The 16,115-nt window shown below is 39.0% G+C and overlaps 1 protein-coding gene across 1 annotated transcript; it reads right to left on the bottom strand.

The window, feature by feature from the left end:
• Positions 1 to 10,582: 10,582 nt before the first annotated feature.
• LOC109411757 (uncharacterized) lies at positions 10,583 to 15,692 on the bottom strand. The gene is made up of 4 exons (XM_062847575.1): positions 15,647 to 15,692; positions 15,453 to 15,544; positions 11,659 to 12,830; positions 10,583 to 11,596 (listed from the first exon to the last, which is right to left on the bottom strand). The coding sequence occupies exons 1-3, from the start codon at positions 15,690 to 15,692 to the stop codon at positions 11,886 to 11,888; spliced, it is 1,083 nt and encodes a 360-aa protein (XP_062703559.1). The 3' UTR covers positions 10,583 to 11,596; positions 11,659 to 11,885.
• Between the last annotated feature and the right edge of the window lie 423 nt (positions 15,693 to 16,115).

The raw sequence follows: 16,115 nt of genomic DNA, 5'->3' as shown, positions 1-16,115 counted from the left end.
ATTTTCAACACAAACGAATATTGATCTCTGACATGATCAATGTTACCCAAAATCAACAAAATCAAAAATTAGATTAAAAAGCCTATTTAAACATGATTTAAAGTTTTATAATACTTTTTCGAGTAGCTTAACACATACTCAGAGGGCCAGTACCTGTTTTAAAAATATAAAACATGTAACGTTTGCTTTAACAAAAGAATTATTCAAGAAAGATCGAAAATTCTGATCAATGTTAACCCGGATTACGGTATGTCAATTATTTCGTTTCTCCAAGTTTCATGGTGTTCAGGATGGTCTAGGTTATCAATGACGTCCCAAATACAAATATCCCCATTTTTCCCTAACAGAGGACTCAACTTTGCCGATGACAGTATTCTGTTTTATTGAATGAGTGAATTTATATATACAGCCGCTTCTATGTTGGGATCATGTATGACCCCTCTGGTTCCAAAGGGTTAAATTAAGTACGTGACTGTGGTCCATTATCTTGCTTATGGTCTGAGTTAATAATTGTGCAAGTAATCTTAACACTAAGCTGAGAAGCTGGATTTGTGACGTAACGCAATAAAAATGAAGATCTCTCAGATGGGTTCATGGTATGGGTTCAGCATCCAATGACAGTCTACATTTTATGATTCTGAATTCTGAAAAGTTGCATCTACCTTAACTTCGGATGGTGGTAGTTACACTCTAAATGAACCAACCGCAATTATTCCACAACTTGCGACGGAAAGTGGCACATAATGGAAGAAAAGTGCCATCAAATGCACTCGCGATGCGGGGTAGATAGATAGTCATCGGTCGTCAGTTTACCGATAATTGAATAAAGTTTATTATCCGCTATTACCGTTGCTGGCCACATTCTGCCTTCTTTTATGCAACCTGCTTTATGATGACCGTTAACTGACTTGCCGAGTACCGTCGAAGCTGACAACTATTGGTTATTGTGGCTTTCTTCGTCAGTAAAGGTGTCAATAATAGATGAGCTCTGTTGGAGTTCGCTTTATACTTTGTTGTCTTTGTTGCACTGAGAGGTTTTACATCAATGTGCACGGTATTGATGGAGCAGTTTGAGTAAGCCATGGTGCCATCAGAATTAGTGTTTTCTGGATGGATGGTTTTCAGTTCCAGTATAAAGAGGTCAATACGTATTCATGATTGGACAATTGTAATGGAAGTTTCATACACTCCCGTTCAAAAGTTTGGGGTCACCCCCTCAAAAACATGTCATTTTTTTAGGCCCATATCTCCGCCAATTTGCGTCCGATTTCAAAACCCTAGGTTTCATTCAAAAGATAATAAGTCAAAGAAACTTTGAACATGATTTAAAAGAAACTTTTTCAAAAAATTGTGTATGTAAACTTAACCTGAAGTTGCCAAATTTTCTAAAAAATGAATATAAACTTACGGCAGTGTCGCTGGAAGTTGGGTCGACCAAATATTGAGATGAGAGCGGTAATATGACCCATTTTCTATTAGCTTTCAACTGCTTTTTACAGAACTTAGCTAAAAAATCTAGAAAAAAAAGTTATTAAGTAAATTAGGGTAATTGTTCCCATCGTTGCGGTAGTACCTATTGTTGCGGTAGTGGCAATTGAGCACTTTTTCGACTGAAATGTTACCAAAAGGTATTTTTAATAGATGTATGGTGCTTAAATTATGAGATTGCACCATTTGTTTGCTTAAGATTTGCCCAAAAACCTATTTTAAAAAAATATTTTCATAAATGTGTTTGCTGCTGTGTTCCTATTGTTGCGGTATCCCATATGATTTCAATGGGATACCGCAACAATAGGAACAAAATACCGCAACATTAGGAACACATACCGCAACATTAGGAACACAATGATCTTTCAGATAAAAACGAATAAAATGCTCATAACAACATCAAAGTGGCAATATTTCGTTATTTTCCCGTAGATTAAGGATGGATTTTATTATTTTCAATTCAATCCATGTAAAAAGTTTGCTTGGGGCGATACAATTGTGGTTTAAACATGAACCCAGCGCTTAACTCCTCCATGATCGGATCAGTTACCCTAATCCTTGATGTCATCGACCAAAAGTTTGGGGTCACCCCTCAATATGATGTATCGGCCAAAATTTTGGGGTCACTTTCGTAAAACATGGAAAAGTGATTTGGTGATATCTTCGTCATCTAAAGTTCAATTTTAATTATTTTTGGTTCATTTCAAAAACAATTAACTAAATTTACGTTTGATGTCTTTAACTTAACGTATTTAACGATTTTTGTATATAAAAATGTTATGTAAAGTTAGCACATTTTACCACGCTTCAAAAAATGAGGAAACTTTACGTTAAGTTTTAGTATGTAAATTTCAACAAATATGTGTGGTTCAATGCCTATGCAGTAAGTATCATTCATTTTGTTTCAAATAAGCCAAGAAGAATTAAAATTGATTGAAAGATGACAAAGATATCAACAAATCACTTTTCCATGTTTTACGATAGTGACCCCAAACTTTTGGCCCATACAGCATTTTGAGGGGTGACCCCAAACTTTTGGTCGATGACATCAAGGATTAATTTACTTAATAACTTTTTTTTTTTAGATTTTTTAGCTAAGTTCTGTAAAAAGCAGTTGAAAGCTAATAGAAAATGGGTCATATTACCGCTCTCATCTTAAAATTTGGTCGACCCAACTTCCAGCGACACTGCCGTAAGTTTATATTCATTTTTTAGAAAATTTGGCAACTTTAGGTTAAGTTTACATACAAATTTTTTTGAAAAAGTTTCTTTTAAATCATGTTCAAAGTTTCTTTGACTTATTATCTTTTGAATGAAACCTAGAGTTTTGAAATCGGACGCAAATTGGCGGAGATATGGGCCTAAAAAAATGACATGTTTTTGAGGGGGTGACCCCAAACTTTTGAACGGGAGTGTATATCATATCTGTGAGCTTTCCGCTAGATTCCGTTTTGAGAAAAGTGAAAATAAAATGCTGAATGCAAAGGTGATAAGGATTGAAATCAATACACAGATGGTGAGTCTGTATTTCATTGTAGAATAAAAGGTAAAAGGCCAAAATGTCGAAGATCGAAAGGTGAACAACTTTAGACTACACATACACAGCCATCCATTGGAAGAATCGTGGAAATGATTGGAACTACTACTTTTACCATTTTTCTTGTCATCATCCATCACTGCAGTGCATCAGAGATGCATTACAAGTATTGAACCAACCGTCAACCGCTCCATATAGTGTATGTGAACATGTGAAATAAAAACGGTGGGAGTGACGTTGCTCAGAAAGTTAATGTCACTCCGCTGAATCTCTTCTCGCTGAACCCTGGGATGGGGCAAGCGTGGATCATAGAGGTCGTTTTTCAGATCAAGGTTTTTTTTTGTTCCTGTTCGGGTGAGCGACCGAGCGAAATTTGAGCACGATCAGTTATACCAACATTTTGCGCATCGTGATCAAATTTGGAGCGTGACTTGGCGAGCATTGGGCGCGACCGAGGATGGAGAGCGGCAGCCACAAACCGAGTATTGTGGCGTACTATTGTTGACTATGTCTTGTCTTAATGATGTTGTTGAACAAATGTATGTAAGTAATGATCAAAATTTGAATGGAATTTTATATGGGAAAACTTACATTTTTTAATTTTTCTAATAAATCATTAACATTATTCTCAAAGTATGTAACATATACTGCAAAAGCATAGCCTCAGATGTCTAGAAGAACTTTGCCGAGGACAACAAAGCGATCAACAACGCAGCCGAGAGCACAATCGGGTATGTAGAACGGAGTCGACGAAACGATTGGTTCGACGAGGAGTGCAGAGCGGTTCTGGAGGAGAAGGATGCAGCGCGGGCGGTGATGCTGCAGCATGGAACCCGACAGAATGTGGAGCGATACAACAGAAGCGGAAGCAGCAGACCCGTCTCTTCCGGGAGAAAAAGCGCCGCCTGGAAGAAGCGGAGTGCGAGGAAATGGAACTGCTGTGCCGTTCACAGGAAACACGCAAGTTCTACCAGAAGCTCAACGCATCCCGCAAAGGCTACGTGCCGCAAGCCGAAATATGCAGGGATAAGGAAGGGAGCCTCCTGACGGACAAACGTGAGGTGATCGAAAGGTGGAAGCAGCACTTCGACGAGCACCTGAATGGCGAAGAGAATGTAGGCACGGAGGACCAAGGCAGCGGAGGAAATGACTATGTTGGTGCAGCAGAGGACGGGAACGAATCAACTCCCACGCTGAGGGAAGTTAAGGATGCCATCCACCAGCTCAAAAACAACAAAGCGGCTGGTAAGGACGGTATCGCAGCAGAACTCATCAAGATGGGCCCGGAAAAGTTGGCCACCTGTCTGCACCAGTTAGTAGTCAAGATCTGGGAAACCGAACAGCTACCGGAGGAGTGGAAGGAAGGGATAATCTGTCCCATCCACAAGAAAGGCGACAAGTTAATGTGTGAGAACTTTCGAGCGATCACCGTTTTGAATGCCGCCTATAAAGTGCTATCCCAGATCATCTTCCGTCGTCTTTCACCTAAAGTAAATGAGTTCGTGGGAAGTTACCAAGCCGGTTTCATCGACGGCCGGTCGACAACGGACCAGATCTTCACCGTACGGCAAATCCTCCAGAAATGCCGTGAATACCAGGTCCCAACGCACCACCTGTTCATCGACTTCAAAGCGGCATACGACAGTATCGACCGCACAGAGCTATGGAAAATTATGGACGAGAACAGCTTTCCCGGGAAGCTGACTAGACTGATAAGAGCAACGATGGACGGTGTGCAGAACAGCGTAAGGATTTCGGGTGAGCTATCCAGTTCATTTGAATCTCGACGGGGACTACGACAAGGTGATGGACTTTCCTGCCTACTCTTCAACATCGCCCTGGAAGGTGTTATGCGACGAGCCGGGCTCAACAGCCGGGGTACGATCTTCACGAAATCCAGCCAATTTGTCTGTTTTGCGGATGACATGGATATTATTGCCAGAACATTTGGAACGGTGGCAGAACTGTACACCCGCCTGAAACGTGAAGCAGCAAAGGTCGGACTGGTGGTGAATGCGGCCAAGACAAAGTACATGCTGGTAGGTGGGACTGAGCGAGACAGGACAAGCCTTGGCAGCAATGTTACGATAGACGGGGATACTTTCGAGGTGGTAGAAGAATTCGTCTACCTCGGTTCCTTGCTAACGGCTGACAATAACGTGAGCCGTGAAATACGAAGGCGCATCATCAGTGGAAGTCGTGCCTACTATGGGCTCCAGAAGAAACTGCGGTCAAAAAAGATTCACCCCCGCACCAAATGTACCATGTACAAGACGTTAATAAGACCGGTGGTCCTCTACGGACACGAGACATGGACGATGCTCGAGGAGGACCTGCAAGCACTCGGAGTTTTCGAGCGACGGGTGCTAAGGACGATCTTCGACGGTGTGCAGGAGAACGGTGTGTGGCGGAGAAGGATGAACCACGAGCTCGCTGCACTTTACGGCGAACCCAGCATCCAGAAGGTGGCCAAAGCCGGAAGGATACGGTGGGCAGGGCATGTTGCAAGAATGCCAGACAACAACCCTGCAAAGCTGGTGTTTGCAACTGATCCGGTTGGCACAAGAAGGCGTGGAGCGCAGAGAGCACGATGGGCGGACCAGGTGGAGCGTGATCTGGCGAGTGTTGGGCGTGACCGAGGATGGAGAGCTGCAGCTGCAAATCGAGTATTATGGCGGCAAATTGTTGATTCAGTATTATCATGAATTTGATGTGAACTAAATAAATGAAAAAATGAACAAAGCGATCCGAGGGTTGTGACAAAAGTTATAATCTGCTGATCGTCAAAAGGTGCTTAACATTCAACTTGTAAAGGAACAATATCAATAATAAAATTTTAAGTTTTGGCTACAATTGCCAAGAGTATAATTTTTCCCACAAACATCGGATCGCTTTGCGGTTTTCGACAAAGTTTTTCGACACATTCTGGCCTACACTATGTCGTAATAGGTTATACATATAGTATATGACAATTTTGAGCATCTCTCAAGAAAAATACAGAAAAGTATGATGGTGATGATGGCACCATAAAAACTTTGATCTGATATCATGATATCATGATTCATGAATCCGTTCAATTTTAAATTTTCCCTTACAACCTTCTCTTGACCCACTATACATTCCCTTCTCAAGTCCTGACTCGAAATTTAACAGAACTAACTTTTACAAAAGATAGAAAGGACCGAAGGTCGAAAGGTCGAAAGGACGAAAAGACGGAAGTTCGAAAAGAATTGAAACTAAAATGTAGGAAAGCCATCGGGATGAGACCGAAGATCAAAATAATAAGTACTCTTATTCGTCTTCATTCTTACTTGACCTTCTTTTAGCATTTCCACAGTTATTCGCGTAGACGCGACCGTTTTTAATTCATTTTGCTCATGCATGAGCTTTTGAATGAAAATGTTTTCCATGTTATGTGATTTGTAATATCCTTCACCTTACTTTTGAAAAAGGAAAACCTTCCTTTGAAAAAAAAACCTCTTCTTTAAAAAAAAAATCATAACTCAAATACGGTTTGTTGGAAACTGCTCAAACAGCTTCGAACACATCATTTCAGTGTTCGAAGCTGTTTGAGCAGTTTTGAAGGACTTTAAAGAAAAAAAAAAAATACACTAAGAATATAATTTCAATTTTCCTAAAACCTTACCTTTGCATTGTTTTCTGTAGAAAGCATCACAATTTGCCAAGTATGCTCCTAAACACCTTTTACACGATTTTTTAAATTTTTCATCGTGTTTCAAAACCATCGAAAGGAAACAGTTTCTAATATTTTTTGTACTAAAAATAGATTCTACGTACAAGTTTCAATGAAAAACTTAACATATTATGTTTTCCTATACCTACACAGAAAGAAATTCTGAAAACTAAACGTGACGCTTATATTTACATTTAATTTCATTCGATTTAACATAAAATAATTTCTTGCACGAAAGTAAGCAAGCTCCATACTGCATACCACCTGTAATTTTACAATCCGATGGAGAATTGTGTTGTAAGCGATGGAGTTACAGCGAACTCGATGTAACAATTTTGAACTGTGTAATCAAATTTAAGTTACTGCAAATTAAAAAAAAATCAATAAAATTAACAAAATAAGAAACACTTTTGAACTTACCTGAAAAATCATAAAAAATCAAGTGCAATATGAAAGTCTGGCGAAGCAAATATTCTTCGATACAATTCAATGGTGGGGTGTATAGAAAAACATATTTAGAAAATGAGACAGTGTCACCAGTTCTCCAAATATGGGTAACCTGAAATAGATAAGAATTAATTGATGATGCGATGTACCTGGGCATGAATAGAATAAATTGTTAAATTCTCAAATGTTTCTAATAGGGGTGTTATTCAAATTGACGTTTTATCTATCTCATTGTTATGGTTGACGGAAGTGTTGCCAATTTTATTGTAAAAATTAAAATTACATAAGAGCCTTTGCATCTAACCAGGTCATCAAGTTAAAGTTATTGATTCCCATCTTTTGAATATCTTTATGACATCTGTTATCTCTGAGCCACGTTAGTTTTAGTTTAGTGTGTATTCTCTATTCGCCGGTCATACCTTGAATAATGGTACTACACCTCATGCAAACCAACGGGGTTAATTTTTAATTTGAACTTCTAGTAATCCTTGGTAACTTTATTTGCTGTTTTCTTTTGATTGTGGGTCCCGTTTCACACCGTTTCATGATTTTAAAGTTTATAACATTATATTTTAATCTTTATCAATTTATTATTTTCCATACCAATATACCCATAGTTGATGGACTGGCAACACTGTTACACTTCTCTTTTACATAGCTCAAATTAGGGTACAAATTGACTTCGTCGCATGCGCTAATATTCGTCTCCTCAGAAAGAACATATCAAATCATTACAGATACTCTTACTTTCCTTTGCCGATGCTTCATTAGATGGAAGTAAAAAGATGTATACTAGAATAACCACCTTCCTTAGCACTGGAAATCGAATAATTATGCAAAATTTTATGTTTTAATTTCACTCCACTTGCGACTTTACAATTTTTCTCGTTTTGCATACGACGACGGCAACCGCACCAAAACAGCAGCTAGTCGAGTTGATCGTCATCACCGATTTATTTTCACTTCACCATATGCACTTGTTGAACCAACCTTCAATTCACACCCCACAAAAGATCTGTAGCACTTCAAAGCTGGATTTCATTGCTGCAGAATGCAGCAAAAGCGATTCAATTAATCAAATAAATCATTTTTTCCCCGTCGGTAACATGTAAACAACAAGCTTTCATAGTATAGGGAGGATATAAGCAAAAGTGTGCGTGGATTTTCTGCATACGAAACATCGTATTTCACAACCACAGAGAATGATTTCCGCGTTGCACTGTGTTGGTGTATAATGATCTGGTGGACAAAATACTAATTGAAATGGTTTGGGCATTATCCCCAAGCTATATCCAACTTATTTTAAAAGCTATCCGATCAATGAAACTTTCAAAACATGATTTGATTTGCGTTGCGAAGAATTCGATTGACTTTTCGAATGAACACCTGACCGTAGATATACAATATGACCATCCTATGTATCATATTGTGATACCCATATAGCCGAGGCGGTAAACGCACGGGTATTCAGCATGACCATGCTGAGGGTGACGGGTTCGATTCCCGGTCGGTCCAGGATCTTTTCGTAAAGGAAATTTCCTTGACTTCCTTGGGCATAGAGTATCTTCGTGCCTGCCACACGATATACACATGCAAAATGGTCATTGGCAGAGGAAGCTCTCAGTTAATAACTGTGGAAGTGCTCATAGAACACTAAGCTGAGAAGCAGGCTTTGTCCCAGTGAGGACGTTACGCCAAGAAGAAGAAGAAGATGTATCATATTGTAACGTAGAAAGTGTGCCAGGAATTCAATTCAAGTTTTGCCCGAAATAGACATGGGCAAGACGGAAACAGAATTCGAGGGACATTTGGTCGGCGTTCAGTCCGAGTGGACTACGCGATTTTTGGACAAGCGAAGGAATTCGATAACTCTGAACTTTTCAACGGTTCTTTGATGCAGATGGGTCATTACATAAATGACCTACACTTTTTCAGAAAATAACGCGCTCGATTTGATATCCCAAGTGCTTGCAGGAAATTTTTCCAAAATCATTGAAAAACAGATGTTCCGGTCTGACTTAACGCCGACCATCTATTCTATCTTATTATTTTAAGGAAATTATAGTTCTTTCACAATATATTTTAACGTGATATGAATGCTAACTCATAAATTAGCAAATGATACCAAATTGGCAATGAGGCATTAGGTGAGTTGCAAGAATAAACTTGATCATTATTGGTCGGTGCTTAGGAAGACAAAAATTAGATAAAAATCCTACCTTTCAATTGCATCGATGAGTTGGTGCTTCGCAAATCTAAGAGTTGCATTCGATTTAATATATAAAATTCGTGTTTTCAGAATTTGAAATCCTATATCTAGGTCAAAAGACCTCAGAGAGTTAAGCTTTTCCGCTTTACAAATGTCTGAAAAAAAATACGGTGAAGTCAAAATAGTAAAAATCGAATATCGACGAAACATCGGTTTGAGTTTAAAAATTGAAGAATTCATTAAACACATTTTTTAAAAAAGCGATAGTTGTTACGGATGTTTCGAATGGTTCCCTTCTAAAAAACCAAAGCTCAAAAGATGTAAATTAAAGAAACAAATCCGATCAACGAGAACACGTGGTGAGTACTGGGGTATTGCCAAAATCGGTAGAATTTTAAGTAAATTATTTTCAACTTTTATGTGTCATTTTGGCTTATATTATAAATATGGTCCATTCCCAAGTTATAAAACGCTCTCCTTTGGTTATGTACGTAAATTACATCATGATTTGTAACATTATCGTTTTTTGGGAAACTTTGTGATTTTATTTTTATGAAGAGACAATATGCCGCAAACGAGACTCTTTGGTTAATGTATCCCCCGAAGCTGTTCAAGTTTACTTACTGTATTGCCATTTCAGTTCTCTATACCATGCCGTTACTAAGAAAATCCTCACGTAAACAACAATGCAATGTGCCTATCGACATGCCTTAGGTACCGAAAATCTACCGCAGTTACTGGGAAGGGTCTTTCGCTCCGCTTGTCGCCGTCCGTTCAAAAAGTAAGCCTGGTTTGAAAAGTCCACCCACTGAAATAGATCCTTGCCCTCCGGCCGGAGCAGTGGGATGTTTCGAGTTTTGCTCTGTGTATTTATAGGTTAGTTCTGCCTGGAGTTTGATTTCCTTGGAGAAAACAAACTCTGCACGCCGAGTTGTGCATCGCTTTGACGATGGCCCTTGCTCTTCCCACATAATGGCGTGGGTGATACAATTTTACTGTTTGAGGCACGCACCACCATGCGACTCCTCCATATTCAGAACCGACCGACGACGACGACTACGCAGGACGATGTAAACAGAACAGAATGGATGGCTGAGTAAGTTCCGCGGAAAACGGAGTGAACGAAGTTACCAAAATGCAATTGAGTTCCACAGTGCAGTCCCGAATAAAATGGTATTATACATGTACGATTATATAAATCATTTTGTTATTATTGATAATTGTAAAAGTATTATTACCTTAATCATAAGAAAATATTATAAACTGACGATAATACGAATGATATTGATGATAGCACTTATAATAATCAATGTTTTGACGATAGCCTGAATAGGTCGTTAAGTATAGTTACCATTCAAAAATGCCTTTTTTCTCGAACAAATTTTTTGAACAATGATTCAACAAATCATTAGTTTATCATCATTAAAATGTATGCACAACGATAGGGTGTGAATTCAAAAAGATATTGAAAGATTACCACAATGGTTCTTTTTTATCGTTTTTTTGTAATTTTCATCATTCAGTGTATGATTAAATGGCAACTTAAACTATACTGGAAATCGTTTCATCTTCATTTAAATGATACAGTGTATAGTAAGTAAAACAATCTACGATTAATGCTATAATTACCTACTCAATTAAATGCTTGGTAGTATGGTTGTTGAATGATATTATGAAAAGAAATGTATGATCAAATCCTATTCGGGTTATCATCTTGATCATATAGAGAATGATATCAATTATTCATCCTATAGTCGGTATACGGTATGTTGTTAGGGAGATGAGGTGGGACCATTTCTTTCTGTAGATTATGAGAAATTGAGTGCATTTATCTTCTGACAAAGTGTTTATTATCATTTGACAAACATATCAAAAACATATGACAATCAGTAACAACAAAACATTTCACTTTGAATAGGTTTCGATTTCATCAACATTTCGAAAATATTCAATAAAACAAATGCGAAAGTAAAAGTTCGTTTTAAAATAACAATGAAACATTAAACGCATTAAACAACTTAAATGAGAGGGCTGATTGAGCAGCCAAGATCGAAGATTGCTCTTCCTCTGTCGTACTACTCTCGGTACTACTTATTATGTTTTTTCAGGTTTGAGATCTTGCAGGCGATGTATCGATTAACTGTCTTCGTGTCGGAGTGCTTGCGAATTGTGGCCGCATTTTCAGGGCCCACACGGATTGCGGTGCGTTCAGCCACTTTGTCTGCGAGTAAACATATGGAGCTTAGTCATTTATTACGGTGTATATCTAATGAATAAACTCACCACAGATGAACTCAATGAGTGCAGGTTCCATTTTCTGTGTTGGTCGACAGACCGGGGAACCGTTTTCATCCTTTACGTTGATGAATCTGTGCGATGGCTGCCCGGTGACACTCATTCCTTTTAGGCGATCAGTTCCAACCAGCAGAATGCAGAGCAGCCCAACAAACATGCTGTCCGTTTGCGAACGATCATTTATTTCCTCCAATTGTTGGACAGATACATCAAAATCAGCGTTCGTGGTGAATCGTGCCTGCAGGAGTTAATGCATGTATATTCAAATAAAAAGCAAGGGTTTGGGCTGGGCATGAGGTCAGTTTGACAGTGATTGTTTTACTATAATATGAATGATTCACACTTACCATTGGGATTTTTTGTTGGTCTTCAATAGCAAGAAGTTTTTTTGAAAACCTCAGCACAGCATCGTCTGCAGCCGCTTTTTCCTCTTCAAGCAACGTTATTTTTTTACGAAATTTCTTCAGCTTTTCGATTAGCTCTCTATTTTCGGCATCTGCTTTTTCGAATTTCTTTTTCCAGTCAGTTTCAGGATCTGATGAGTTTTCTTCCAACGATTGCGCTGCAGTAACCGATGGCGCGGCCGACAAGTCCTTCTGTGAGTGTTCATCATGCAAGTCCCGTTGATCTGCAGTTGCGATGTCCTTGGCGACGTTTTCCGAAGGCTTCGGAGCTGATGTTGAATTTGGGCTTGGCTGTTGACTCTCTTGTTGATCCACTTCACGAACAGGCGACCTTGCAGGCGACTGAAGTAGTTTTTCCGGCGGTTGTACGTAGGACTTAATGATCTTGGGAAACTTAGTAGTGCCACTCGACGGAATAAGGTGTACCAGTGGAACATCATCAAGGTCATCGTCCACCTCCATCGGAAGAAGCAAAGATTTTAGGGGTGTTGATTTACCGGTAGCTTCCAAGTCTGCTTCCAATACACTGGAGTCGTGCATGCTCAGGTCCATGGGTATTGGTTGGTTTTTCTCGAACTGTAGCTCGGGTGTATTCTCGTCCAGTGCAGGGTCCAGTGCTAGATCCGGGCTGTTTTCTTCCAATGATCCCAGCGGATCTTGAGAATCAAACCCGGGTGTGTTTGTTGTAGAGGCAGTGCCAACAGACACAAAGAACAGACCGGCATCCAACTGCGAATCCGCAAGAAGATTCTGCAACTAAAAAAAAAAATAAAAATAAATATAATTATTAATCAGAGCGTAAAAATATTAGGGACAAAACCAAAGGGATTGACACTCCCCCTGCTTTTGTCTCTAATATTTTACGCTTTGACCATACATAAAATAAACCGCGTTTTCGCTTTCCATATTTGGTGCTAATCTAATAAAAATGTAGTATACACTGATGATTGGGTGAATGATTGTATCATACAGTGTAAGATCAAAATGATAGCCCGAAAGGGTTGTTAAGCACGCTGTATCATATTTTTATATGCTATTTATTCATATAACTATAATTTTTACTAGTTCATTGCTGAATTAGAACGTGGACAAAAGATCTAATTAAGTAACGAACTCATGCATGAACTAGTAAAAACTATAATTATATAAATAAAAAGCATATATAAATATGATACAGCGTGCTTAACAACCCTTTCGGGCTATCATCTTGATTTTACACGGTATGATACAATCATTCACCCAATCGTCAGTGTATAATACATTTTTCTTTGATGGAGCATCAAATATTGAGATCAAAAACGCGTAGTATTCTGTGTATGGTCAAAGCGTCAAAATATTAAAGACAAAACCAAAGGAACTGACACTCCCCCTGCTTTTGTCCCTAATATTTTACACTATGATCATACCAAGGATCATACACAGAATAATACGAGGGAGTCGACACTTATCGATTTGGTTTGCTTATCACGCGAAAAGACGTAGTTTTAAGAATTACAATTTGTTTTGAGTTTCCTATTTTTTCATCATTAAATCGATATTATCGAATTTCCTCAATTTTCTTAAAATTTTATCGATTTTATAATCACTATTTGCAAAATGATAAAAATCCGAAATATATCTAGATTGCATCTTGTCACTTTAATTTGAAGAAGAGAGAGTCGATGACGAGAACTCTCTCATGTTACTTTCGCCCTTATTTAAACTCAATCTAGATATCTCAAATAATCGAATAAAATGACAAAAATCGCCCAATATCGATTGAAAACGTTGCGACGTCGCGACGCTTTGTGACAGCTCTTCCAAAACAAAACAGATGCGTCGATCCATCAGCTGTACGATCGAAACAGATCAAAACAAGTTTTTCGTTGAATTTTTCAGATCGAATCAGTTCGTCGAGAATGGAGGTGAGTTTATTGAAATACGGTTAAGAAAGAATGATATTTCATGTTCATTCTCCTATTATCAGCCAGGCTATCACACAAAGTTCGTCCGCAAGGTTCTCCGGGGAAAAGGCACGAAGCAGAGTAGGTTTTGACACTCAACAGCCAGGATATGGGGCGCTGAGCGCAGCACTGAAAATATTTTGGATTAGGAGAAATCACTAGCACTTTCGGAGGACTCACAGCCAGCAAGCCAACTTACGAAACAACAACCGGACTATTTGGTCAGACTGCAGCAGCGGCAAGAAATACCAGTCCACTTATGGATGTTTCCAAGGATGTTTCCGTGCGCAGGGCTTGACACGGAGTCAAACTCAGCCGACCGGAGAAACTGTTGCGTCATCAAAGCGATCATTATGTTTCATCACTGGCACTGTTTTTGAACTATTATTTCTTATCAGCAGTACCTTGATCAGTACGTGTGTAAAGCTTAGATATATTGCTGACTGCACTCAAAATTGGACTGATACAATAGTATCCGAGGCGATCCGAGGCAATTGTGCACTTTTATCACTCTTTTAGGCGTACCAAAAATAGTGTGATAGTCCAATTTGAGGTGCAGTCAGCAATATACGAAAAAAGGAATGCATCGCATTACTTGTTCACAATTTGAAATGCTGTACAAGCAGGCATAAGCTTAATTAACGTTCAATCTTTTAACCCATATTTAGCTAACTAAAGCATTAACGAATCGTTGTAGAAAACAGAATAGATTCTTTTATATTTGTAGTGTCTGGAACCAGTCATGTTCATCATCTTTTGCTTGATCCATCTTGCCCCCGTTACCATACATTCATTGGTCATCAAATGTTTGACCGGAACCACGGCCGAATAACTCAAACTGTTCAACCCGGCAGTCCAAAAACCTATGAATTCGTCAGAGCCGCCACTCTCGAAGAAATCGCTAGTCAAAGGTAAGGTAGAGTACGACAGCATCCTCGAAGAATCTCCCTCTCCCTCAAAACGAACATCAAACGATTGAAAGCGTCTACTCCGACCATCACGTTTCCAAATCGTCCACCAACTTCCGGCAACGACTCCACCACCATCAAGGAAGACCTAATCGCCAATTGATCCACACATATCCAAATTCCGGCCTATCCATCGGTCAACACGCAACCCGCCAACCAGTCAGGGCACCGTCCGCCGCTTTTTCTGGCTCGAACGCTCTGGGCAAAGTCCGGCCAAAAACAGAAATAAAAACAAAAGTCCCTCTGGACAAAAGTTATAATTTAGTAATGAACTAGTAAAAACTTTAGCTATATGAATATATATAGCATATAAAAATATGATACATAACGTGCTTAACAACCCTTTCGGGCTATCATCTTGACCATACACGGTATGAAACAATCATTCACCAATGTTTTATAACTCAAATCGGACGAAAAAGGTGCGAAGCAGCATCGACAGATATATATGGGGCACTTAAACATACCTTTGTATCCATTTCTGCCTGGTTCAACCGGTTTGCTGAATCCGTCAGCGCTGAGCAGCGCCTTTTTTGGTCTCCCATCAAGTCACAGCTTCCTAGAACGAAACAAAAAATAATGGTTAAAATAACAATTATTCATCGTTTTCATTAAAAAAGATAATAAGAATCAATCATGTTCTCTTATTAAGTTTACTTACTCGCTTTGTTCGATGATTTGGTGGCTTTGGTCCGTTTCGGCGGCATTTTTGCGGCACGTTTTACCTGCTTTAATTTCACCTCCGCTCGAGTCGTGAATAGGAACTGGAATGGCGGCGGTTTCGCTATTGTTGCTCCAGTCAATGTTATCGCATGCCCAGTTATACACACACACTGCTGTAGTTGTAGACAAGGGGGGCGACACATCTAGATTAGGATTAATCCTATAATCCGAAAATTTTGTGAAATGCGTAATTATCAACAAAATGGCGCATCTCAATCCATCAATGGCATCAGATTTGCATAATATCTCGAAAATATAATAAAAAACGACCAAATTTATCTTTTCATCCAATAATTGAACATCTTGCGGAAACAAAAATACACCTCCTATGCCATTTGGATAGTCTTCCCCCTCAGGTTGTACACTCTGTTGACATACGCGCACATGTTTGTGTGAAAGTATTTTTT

This window comes from Aedes albopictus, chromosome 2 (assembly GCF_035046485.1).
Source record: "Aedes albopictus strain Foshan chromosome 2, AalbF5, whole genome shotgun sequence".
Lineage (NCBI taxonomy): Eukaryota > Metazoa > Arthropoda > Insecta > Diptera > Culicidae > Aedes > Aedes albopictus.
This window is presented reverse-complemented; position numbering and strand designations above follow the sequence as displayed.

What these genes read in the sequence shown, in the direction of transcription:
- LOC109411757 (XM_062847575.1), bottom strand. Translation starts at nt 15,692, where the DNA reads ATGCCGCCGAAACGGACCAAAGCCACCAAATCATCGAACAAAGCGA. An exon ending in CAAATCATCGAACAAAGCGA is followed by an intron (nt 15,545 to 15,646) that starts GTAAGTAAACTT and finishes GTTTCGTTCTAG; the next exon opens with GAAGCTGTGACTTGATGGGA. An exon ending in AGGCAGAAATGGATACAAAG is followed by an intron (nt 12,831 to 15,452) that starts GTATGTTTAAGT and finishes TTTTTTTTTTAG; the next exon opens with TTGCAGAATCTTCTTGCGGA.